The sequence below is a fragment of the Abramis brama genome (genome assembly GCF_963993115.1).
Source record: "Abramis brama genome assembly, chromosome: 8".
In the NCBI taxonomy this organism is placed as follows: Eukaryota; Metazoa; Chordata; class Actinopteri; order Cypriniformes; family Leuciscidae; genus Abramis; species Abramis brama.
The window spans coordinates 9,424,929-9,436,374 of record NC_139970.1 but is presented as its reverse complement, the minus strand read 5'-3'; the positions used below and the strand labels follow the sequence as shown (position 1 = coordinate 9,436,374).

At 38.0% G+C, this 11,446-nt stretch overlaps 1 protein-coding gene across 1 annotated transcript in view; it reads right to left on the bottom strand.

The window, feature by feature from the left end:
* Positions 1 to 1,788: 1,788 nt before the first annotated feature.
* The window catches only part of LOC311088958 (NACHT, LRR and PYD domains-containing protein 1 homolog), a 28,734-nt gene continuing 19,076 nt past the window's right edge, over positions 1,789 to 11,446 (bottom strand). Inside the window, exons 8-15 of the mRNA XM_084123355.1 lie at positions 11,089 to 11,133; positions 9,317 to 10,994; positions 9,113 to 9,196; positions 8,923 to 8,994; positions 8,266 to 8,526; positions 3,219 to 3,305; positions 2,730 to 2,849; positions 1,789 to 2,537 (exon numbers count right to left, since the gene is read on the bottom strand). Coding sequence (XP_083979481.1) covers positions 2,495 to 2,537; positions 2,730 to 2,849; positions 3,219 to 3,305; positions 8,266 to 8,526; positions 8,923 to 8,994; positions 9,113 to 9,196; positions 9,317 to 10,994; positions 11,089 to 11,133 — 2,390 coding nt within the window. The 3' untranslated portion in view covers positions 1,789 to 2,494. The remainder of the gene's footprint in view (positions 2,538 to 2,729; positions 2,850 to 3,218; positions 3,306 to 8,265; positions 8,527 to 8,922; positions 8,995 to 9,112; positions 9,197 to 9,316; positions 10,995 to 11,088; positions 11,134 to 11,446) is intronic.

The following is an 11,446-nucleotide window of genomic DNA, read 5'->3' as shown; positions in this document are numbered from 1 at the left end:
TTCCTCCCGAACTTGTTATTTATTGTTAATAAAACATCATTTACAAGGAAAAATATTCCACATGAGGGAAATCATTGTGGTGTCCATGAAGATGTGAAAAAATAGGCATAAATCTAGCTTACACATTTACCCAAATTATTATATGCCAGACCCGCCCACAAAGTTACTTGCGTTTCGTGTTTGATACTTGCGTTTCAGATCGTTAAAATAGGGCCCCTAAGAGTTGTAAGGCCCGTGAAATTGGTCCAATATGCCGGTCTGCCAATACACAGGGAAGGTTATCACGTGTTCTGTTCTTACTCGTGCAAAGTATTGGTTGGTTAAATTTACAATACATTTAGTTATGTATTCTCTCGTTAATTCATCTCCATAAGACTCCATAAATGAAAGGTTTAATAATATCTGTGCCTCACTAAAAGTGAGCGAATGTTTGACTATTTCTTTTGACCATTAAATGAACAATGTCAAGATCAGTTAGAATAATCAAATGTAACATTTTAATGTTTCAGATATCAGAGATTAATTTCACAATCAATTCAAATATCTAGAACATGGTTATACATTGGTTACACCAAATAATCTTACCCAGCTTGTACCTGATAGAGAGAGAGAAAGGGAAAGAGAGAGAGACAGAGAGAGAGAGAGAGAGAGAGAGAGAGAGAGAGAGAGAGAGAGAGAGAGAGAGAGAGAGAGAGAGAAAGAGACCACCTATTCCAATTCGTGACCAGCAAAGAAGAGCCTCTTAGAGCCAGAGCACACCTTCCTTTATCCCCTTGACCAGGTGACATGGGGGATGGGGGAGGCCACCCTCAAAATGGCTTCTTATTCAACAAAAGGGGGGTGACATTATCTGGACCAGTTTTCTCTAAACTTCTATAAACCTTATTTCCTTTTATTTTATCTATCTGGATATGAGATATCTGTACCACTCACTTTGAGACATTTCAAATGACACCAAAAACATAAGTCAATGATAAACATTCACATTAAACCATGTTCTTGTGTGAGTTCTTTGTTTCTGAGGGGAAGAAAGGCTGTATGGGGGAGGTCGAATGTTAATTAGCCAGCAGGGCCATTTTGTCCCTTAGACCAGGCCCCAACCAGTATTTTCAGTTAAATGCAATATATTTTCTCACATGCAATAGCTCGTTTCATCTGACTCCATAAATGAAAAAGGTTTTAATGATATCTGTGCATCATTAAACGTGAACGAATATCTGATTATTCTTTTAACTCTGATTATAGTTTACCCATCTAGATTTGGAAACTATATCGCTCAGCAGTCCTTCGGATGCACGACAAAATCTCGCCAGTCTGATTCTCAAAACAGAGGTAATTGGCTAAACATCTGATATTTGCCGTATTCACACGTACAAAATAACAGACACTTACATAGCCCCCTTGAATGCCACCTCAGGAACTTAATTAAATTGTTTAAAGTTTAGTAGAGGTTTCTAACTTTAGTAGAGGTCATGACCACCATAAAAGACGTTAGTCGATCAACTTACTTTTCTTAAAATGGCTTTGATTTAGTCAAGCCCGTGGTATCACCACGTACACGTATCTAAAGGAACATTTAAATGAGAACAGAGGTTATGGAACGCACCCGAATCCAGGCTGATCAAAATAGCATTCGCTGATTCTGGACGGAAATAACTCGCTCCCCTCATTCAAGTACACTTGAATCTGATATCAGTATTAGTCGTCACTAATGTCTAGCGCAGCCTTGTGGAAATATACGGATTCTATAATCTATAAGAGTAAAAACAATCTCAGAGTCAGTCAGAATAAAATCAAACGTTTACAATTTATTGACCAGGTAATGAAGCAATAGTTCAAAATCCAATTCGCAAGAATAAAATCATCAGTTAATCATAACATAACAACAATTCAAGAATCGAAGAATTTGTAAAGATTATTACCTGGCAACGAAAATTACACACAGCGTTTGTGTGGGCAGTCAACCTACAGACTCCTCGAACTTTCTGCCCCTTTTCCTTATATACCCAGATAATTCAATATTCTTACCAAATGGCCGTCTATCATTATAATTAGATTTTGGTTCCCTATTCAGGGATTCACACTGGGAGATCAGAATTTGTACTTGAATAGGTTCTTGTTTTACATACAGGAGGTACAGTCTGAATGGAGGATCTGGGGGAGGGAAACACCTTTAGAGGATACATCACTTTTCTCATATTTTATAACTTCTTTTAGCTTTTCCTTATGGTTGGGAGAATGAGACCATTTTACAAGGCGCACTGAGACATTTCAAATGACACCAAAAACATAAGTCAATGATAAACATTCACATGAAACCATGTTCTTGTGTGAGTTCTTTGTTTCTGAGGGGAAGAAAGGCTGTATGGGGGAGGTCGAATGTTAATTAGCCAGCAGGGCCATTTTGTCCCTTAGACCAGGCCCCAACCAGTATTTTCAGTTTTACAGAGTTGTTTGGTGTCTTTATTCCTTTCCACAAATCCAGGTAAAGATGCTACTTTTGCAGTTTTCTCCTCATTAGTTCCAAAAACGAGGGCCTTAGAAATGGAGAGACAACAGATAAATCTTGACAGAGAAATATGAACAAGCTGACCCTTTAGAATAGGATCAACATTTAGTATGCAATGTTCAAATGATATTGTATAAATCATAAGAAAACGTTTGCGTTACTGGCTCGTGTCATATTACAGTTCTCATTTTTTATTGGTGCTTTCTTAGTCTTAACTTACTTTCTAAAAGTCTCCATAGAAAGGCCCTGGTGATTCAGATGAATCTTCACCTTCTGGTTGCAGTGAGACCGACGGTCACAATAATCTCTGCATTTTTGAGACTGTTTATTGCAAATGAACCTTCATAACCAGAAAGCACAAAGCACAGCATCAGTACAGGGTCTTTAACAAACCTGATATTTGCTTTTAATTGAATGTAATTATTTTTATATCAATAATTTTTGTGAGAAACAGACCAACATTTAAGTTGTTATTGAATTGTTAATGAACTACGAGATCTAGGGTGGATGTAAAATAAAACTTTATGAATATGAATATGAATATGAATATGGAATTTATGAATAACAGTTCTCATACTTTTGAATATGTTCCTTCCGAAAAGGTATTATATGACTTCAGAAAACATGGAATATGCTTTTTAAAGCTTGTAAGCTGTACTCTCCAATGAAATTGCATGCAAAATCTATATAATGATAAACCAATACAAACCCGTTAAATGCCATCATACACCTTGGTCTTGTGTTTGACCTCTGCAAGATCTTGATTCCATCCTCCAGTAATAAGCCAGCATTTACCCTAGATGTGGAAACACATTATACAGATAAAATGTACAAGATGGATAATGGCATTCTTCACATTTGCTTCTTGCACATTCATTTAAACAATTCCATAACAGTTGAGGGCCATGTACTACAGATGGGTGGTTTCATTTGCTTTGCAAAGTTATCTGATATAGGTTATCTTAAAGTTATTTTTCATTATTTTTCATCGTTTGATTGACAGGGTCGGGAACAGACCACACAATCACATATCTGTATAAAACTGAAGTCAACGCATCTTGACCTCGTGTTTTTTTGTGAGAGGAGTTTGATTTTGAGATAGCGGATTTTTGGTGATATAGTGACATTTATAGTGCGATTTGTTTAGTTATATTTTGTTATATATAGTTTAGTTATATATAGGCTAGAGACAGACAGAGTATACATATACATTATATACATATAAATAACATACATTTTTGTTGTTTTGTTTTTCTTGTTTTGTTTTATTTTATTGATGATATTTCATGTGTTGCTGTCTGACTAATAAATTTTGTTTAATTATATTTTTTAATTGTTCAAAATAAAGATTTCATTCATTCATTTCATATAGTGACACATTAGTAGATGCATAGATAGAAATACATATAGACAGATAGACAGATAGATAGATAGATAGATAGATAGATAGATAGATAGATAGATAGATACAGATAGATTTTTTCAAAGGCTGCAGAAATTAGTCCTTCCACAGCAGAGAAATTAATATTTTTGAACAAAAAATCTATAAAAAAGGTGAGACATTGTGTCTTGATTTCTTTTATTAATATTATTTTTTCATGACCAAAATAACATTATGCACAGTGAGGAACCTACAGGTTACAAGCTTCACATATTAGAAAAATACAATAATAAAAAAATAAAATAAAAATTAAAGCTGCAAGCAGCGATGAAAAGGGCCCTCGTACCCCTGCCACCGCCACCTGACGCCTTTAGGAAAGGCCTTAAGATTACACTCACCAAATTTGAAGAGGATCAGATCAAAACTGTAGGAGGAGTTCGTTGAAGTACAACATCAGGAAATGTCAAAAACTGCACAAAATCTGAGAAGAAGTTCAAAATAGCTGACTTCCTGTTGTGTTTAGGGCTATGCTCCAAGAGACTTTTTTGTAGGTATTGGGTCATTACATGTATGTACCAAATTTCATACTTGTACGTGAAACGTAGAGCCAGGACAAAATGTAGGGGCAATAATTAAGCCATTTTGCCCCACCCAATTTTGAAAACCACATCACACGTAAATTTTCACCACTTCTAAAGCGTTTGCAAAGTTTCATGATTTTTCGAGCACGTTTTGTATTTGCCACACTTCCTGCTACCAGCAGGTGGCGCTAATGCTATAACCAAATATGAGCATGGTCATGTGTTCAGGACAGGACTCTTATCAAACATGTGAAGTTTGGGGCAGATTGGAAATTGTATGCCTAAGTTACTGCAGGCTGTCTGTGGTTGCCTAGCAACATCGGAACCGCAAGCAACATTAATATTGAACTTATCTGATCATGCATATATCACCAGAAGGCCGAAATTGGGTGAACATTTGTCAGGCCGCCGAGGGCACACCCTTCGACGAAAACTCAAGATCTTTGCAATTTCACGTCGCAAAGGCCTTAAGATTACACTCACCAAATTTGAAGAAGATCAGATCAAAACTGTAGGAGGAGTTGTTAAAGTACAACATCAGGGAATTACGAAAAATGAACAAAATCTAGGAGGAAGTTCAAAATTTCCAAATTTCATACCTGTACGTGAAACGTAGAGCCGGGGCAAAATGTGGGGGCAATAATTTACCGATTTTGCCCCACCCAATTTTGAAAACCATATCACACGTAAATTTTCACCACTTCTGAAGCGTGTGCAAAGTTTCATGAGTTTTCGAGCATGTTTAGGCCCTCTAAAAAGTGATTCACTTTGGAGAAGAATAATAATAATAAACGGAGCAAAAACAATAGGGTCCTCTCACCATCGGTGCTCGGGCCCTAAAAATGAATGGCTCTTTGTCAAGGTTGTTTCAGATCAACACCTGCAAGTGACCACTATGTGTCACCGTTGAGACAGGTGTCGGATTGTTTTGAAGCCTCGACACAATATAGCACATTTGCTTAAACTGTTTCATTGTTTCACGAAGCCTCAATCTGCACTAGGGCCAATCTAAAATGAGCAGTTTTACTGTAAAAAAATGTTTTGTCGATTGTGGCCTGTGGAATGTTGGTCCACTCCTCTTCAATGGCTGTGCGAAGTTGCTGGATAATGGCAGGACCTGGAACACACTGTCGTATACGCCGATCCAGAGCATCCCAAACATGCTCAATGGTTGACATGTCCGGTGAGTATGCTGGCCATGCAAGAACTGGGATGTTTTCAGCTTCCAGGAATTGTGTACAGATCCTTGCAACATGGGGCCGTGCATTATCATGCTGCAAAATGAGGTGATGGTCGTGGATGAATGGCACAACAATGGCCCTCAGGCTCTTGTCATGGTATCTCTGTCCATTCAAAATGCCATCAGTAAGGGCGGGCATACACTGTGCGATTTTCGCCCAATTTTGAGCCGAATTCTGACTCGTGCGACTCTTTTTCAGGTCGGGGCGATTTTCAGCTTATCGTGCATCGTTTGTCGTGGAGTGTACAGTGGGAAACGAGAGGTGATTAACCTCTCCCTACCGGAAATCGGATGGTCGGATTAATTTCTGGCATGTTAGAAATTTTGGTCGCTCCTCTTGACTATATCGCACAGTTGAAGCAGAGCTACGAACCGATTGCCCTAAACTCAGTGTTTTTTCCCTCACTGTGCCTGCGCGAAAACAGAAATTTAACCATTTCAACGAAAAGAGGGAGATCTTTAAGTTCTGTAGTTCAAACTAGATACAAATTCCTGTTGCTTACCTCTAGTTTGTGTTACCATTACCATTACCCACGTCTTCCAAGCCACCTGCGATGTATCACCGTGCCTCTATTATTAATTTGTTAAACAATTTTTTAAAATAAATAATTTCATTGATAACTAATTATTGCAGTGTTCGGACATATTATAAAGTGTTACTAATTCATTATATTCTAATAATTCATTGTAATCGACCTAAATGTTTTAGACAATTTTAAATGAGGAGGAAGCTTCTATGTAATATTTTATTATACTCACAGCGCATTGGTTATGCGGTGACGCGCAATGAAATTATTGCGTGGCAAATTAATTATAATAGCCTATCAATTTAATAATAAAAGTAGCTTAGGCCTTCCCTAATAATAATAATAATAATAATAATAATAATAATAATAATTGAATACATAAATTGGAAATGCAAAATAATCTTGATATTGATAGCTGATGCTTGTTTTGACAATTAGCGGGAATCCATGATATAGGCGCAACCCGGCATGGGGGTTTATCGAGCTGATTCGCGCATATTTCACACGTATAGTGTGAGCAGTGAATTCGCTGCTCGACGTTCGGATCGTATAGTGTGAGCACATAAATCCTGAGCTTTGGCTTTACATCGCATGCGATCTACTTGTTCAGTGTGAGTAGGTACCTTGCTGAAATCGCACAGACATCACACATTGTATGCCCGCCTTTAAAATGCACCTCTGTTCGTTGTCCATAACATGTGCATGCCCATACCATAACCCCACCGCATGGGGCCACTCAATCCACAACATTGACATCAGCAAAACGCTGTCTGCCCTGTACAGTGAAAACCGGGATTCATCCGTCAAGAGAATACCCCTCCAAAGTGCCAGACGCCATTGAATGTGAGCATTTACCCACTCAAGTCGGTTACTGAACTGCAGTCAGGTCGAGACCCCGATGAGGACGACAAGCATGCAGATGAGCTTCCCTGAGACGGTTTCTGAAAGTTTGTGCAGAAATCCTTTGGTTATGCTAACCGATTGTTGCAGCAGCTGTCCGGGTGGCTGGTCTCAGACGATCTTGGAGGTGAAGATGCTGGATGTGGAGGTCATGGCTGGTGTGGTTACATGTGGTCTGTGGTTGTGAGGCCTGTTGGATGTACTGCCAAATTCTCTGAAACGCCTTTGGAGATCGCTTATGGTAGAGAAATAAACATTCAAATCACGGACAACAGCTCCGGTGAACATTCCAGCAGTCAGCATGAACGAATGTGTTTGGGATGCTCTGGATCGGCGTATACGACAGCGTGTTCCAAGTCCTGCCAATATCCAGCAACTTCGCACAGCCATTATAGAGGAGTGGACCAACATTCCACAGGCCACAATCAACAGCCTTTTTTAAAACCTTTTTTACAATAAAACTGCACATTTTAGAGTGGACTTTTATTGTGGCCAGCCTAAGGCACACCTGTGCAATAATCATGCTGTCTAATCAGCATCTTGATTTAAATAAATAAATAAAATACATATAAATAATAAAATAAAACAAATTAATATAATAAAAATAAATTAATATAATAATAAAAAATACAATAATTCCTTTGTTTACTAAACAATTTTGTGTTTCTAAGGTTTCTAAGACAATTCCTCAAAGGTGAGTGACTGTGTGATCAGTGTATTTAATTCATAGCCTTATAATGTTTTAGTTCACTAAGAAAATTAAACTCTGCCATGTCATTCAAAACCTGTGTGTCTTTCTTTCATCTGCAGAACACAGAAGAAGATATTTTGAATAATGCTGGTAATAAAACAGTTTTGATTCATTGCATTTCTTGTCCAAACAATGTAAGTCCATGGGATCTGAAACTGTGTGTTACACAAGCATTCTTTAAAATAACTTATTTTGCGTTCCGCAGAGGAAAACAGGTTGGGAAAAACATGAGGGTGAGTAAATGATGACAGAATTTTCCTTTTTGGATAGAAAAAATCCAATTTTTCCCTATCCCTTTGAATATGGGATACTCAGTTTTTATCAACAGACAAATTCACATAGAAACAGGACAGAGGTGATTCCAGATGTTACTCACGTGATTTCGGTTAGACTGGGGCAGTTCTGGGTCATCTGGAGGGTCCAAACAGACCACATCTCAGTTAGACACCTCATGGTCATTTCCATCTTTTTCAGGTTGGAGAAGGAACAGAGAAATGACAGTAATGCTTCTGAATCCCTTTGGTGAATTATCTGAAAAAGTCTGGTCCAGTCGATGTTGATTATCTCTGAGTGTGGAAAGGTGAGACTGAATGATTGCAAATCCAAATGGTGACGCAGGAAAATCTCTATGTAGATACTATAAAAATAGAATTAAAAAAGATTCAAGTTGTTGTTGTGTCTATAAATCAATAACTTATTGCTCAGAATATATTTTTGTGATTTGTTTTATTTTTAAAATTATGATTAATTGGTGGTTTGTTGGGCACCAGACAATATTTGCATTATTAGCAATAGTCAAAAAAGATAAAAGTGTGTATCTTATTTTTTAAATTGTTTTGGGTGACCAATTTAGTTGCATTATTACTACTAGAATTATAATCTATTAGATTGCGGAGACTAAGTATGCCAGATAAACGGGAGAACAAGATGATGATATAATTGGTTAAACAAAACATATTAATTATAGAATTATTTCTGGTTATCATTAAAAAACAATTTTATGAAAAGAATAACAAATTCACGTGTTCTTCACCTGGAAAGCTCTTTGATGATTGACAGATCATGGAAGTGGACAGGATTCATTTGGTAGGTGTCTACACAAACACTGCAAATCAAAGCACAGAAAAAATATACATGAACTAAAAGTTAAACAAAAGCACATTAAAGGATTATGCACATATGCATAAAAGAAATTAAATGTATAAATATATTTAAAACATTACCGCCGTGAGCTCAGGGTCTGTCCTCTCGCGAGAGCGTAGATCAGTTCAATGAGATCAGAGACTGATGGACCTCTTATAGTCAATCTTCAAAATTAAATACAGAACATCACTGTACAGATTAATTAAGTTTAACTTGCAATAGCAAATTAGAGATTAGATATTAATTACATCAACCAAATATCTGTTTTAGACCAACGCATTTACCTTGCTTTTTTAAACTTGTGAAGTACAGGCAAAATCATAGACAAATCTTCCGATGTTAAATGTAAACGAGAAATTTGTTCAATACTCTGACAGCACTGAGAGCAGTACAGCAGGGCACAGCAGTCTGTTCTTCTGAGCAATTTACCATCTAGCTGAATCATTTCCCAGGATTCAATTGCTTCTTTCACAAAGTCTTCTTCATGAAGTTCATAGAGACAGTGAAGAACAAAAAATACTCTTTCCGAGGACAAGGAACAATCTTTAACCTCTTTGAAAATCCATTCTTTCAGATGAGCCTGTGTTTTTGGACAAATTAACAGACCATGTTTTTCAAGTGTCAGTCTCACATCCTTATTCAACAAACCAAATGCAAATTCCACCACAGCTGGTTTTGAGAAAATATCATCGAAAAACCTTTTAAGTTTCCTCTGGGACTCTTCTTCATCCAAAAGGACATAGTACAGAGCAGTGAAGAACTCCTGAAAGCTGAGATGCATGAAACTGAACATCGTCTCCTGGTAGATTCGTCTCTTAAACAGGAACTTGCACAATAATGGATTTCCAGCAGGGTCTGAAATGGTTTCATTCACACTTTTCTCATCCAGCAGGACTTGCTGTTCCAGCATCCCTCTCTCTGCCAGCTGACCCAGACTACTCAGCAGGGTCGGGACGGACTGACTCAAACCCTGGCAGTGATGCTCCAGAAGAGTGCACACAAAGTCCACGTAGATGGAGGTGGTGGTTTCCTGTTCGCTTGTCGCACCAGCACCATATTTGAATCTTTCCTGGATAGTTGTGCAGATGATCCAGCAGACGACAGGGATTGAGCAGGCAGTGATGAGGGTTTCATTTGCCTTCACATATGTATAAGCCTCCCTGGAAAGTTTCTCATTTTGAAAAAACTTCTGGAAGTACTCCTCCACCCCCTTTTCTGAAAATCCCACAATCTCAGAGAAACGCTGAGGTGCTTTGAGCAGTTTACTGAGTGTGTCCGTAGCTGTAGATCTGGAGGAGACCAGCAGGAAAGACTCTGGCAGGATTCGACCCCTCAGCAGGGCACAAAGAGTGTCCACAGGTCGGGCTTTCTGAAGCAGATCAGTGTGTGCCGACGTGTCATTAATGTCCTGTGTGAGTTTCAGCTCATCGAATCCATCAATGACCACAAGCACCTTCTCTGGTGACTGCTGTAAAATCTGTGAGATCTCATGTGATGATAAACTACAACTGCACCTCAAGATCTCCACCAAACTCTTCTCGTCACGAAAGCAATTTATTTCTTTACACTTTAAGTGGAACACAATATCAAACCGCCCTTTGTAGAGGTCACCAGATGCCCAGTCCATCATGATCTTCTGCACAGTGAAAGATTTCCCATTTCCAGAATTTCCCTGCAGTATCACAGAACTAGGACTGATCCCTTTGACATCTGGGTCGAACAGAGAGTTGAGATGGACAGAGTCTCCACTGCTCCTGGAGCTGAGGACCTGCTGGAAGCTCTCTCCACTGGAGCGGATCTCTTCTTCTCGCTCTTTTCGATCTCTATGTTTCTGAAGGATCAGAGGTTGTGTGAAGCGCTCAGACAGCAGCACATGTTCACCAGGTAGTGAGTTATACTCAGTCACATACTGATACTCGCTGAAGATCCGCTTCATATATTTATGAATCACTGGGCTGATTTCTGTAGAAAAGATCAATGTTCAAAGAGTTTTTTAAATTACGAGGTCGATGGAATGCAATATTTAAAACATATTACTATAAAATTCATCAGTCACCTGAGGAATGTGTTTTTTCAGAGTGTGTGTGATGTCCTGTGGAGCCTGTAGAACATTAGACACACTTGATACATTATTTATTAATTGATATATTGATTAAAGTTTTTCACATATATTTTTAAACATTTTACATCAATCTATCTATCTCGCTGACTCTCTGTCTATCTATCTATCGCTGAACAAATTTATTAGACCACCACCCAATGTAAGGTTTGTGCCACAACTGCCCTAAACTAACAGTATTAGTTATACACATTTTTTGAGACGGGAACAAATAAGTTCAGACTGCACATCATTGAAAACACTAAAATTACTCATAAAATATATCCATAAGTGGAAATTAGATATTTTTTGCATT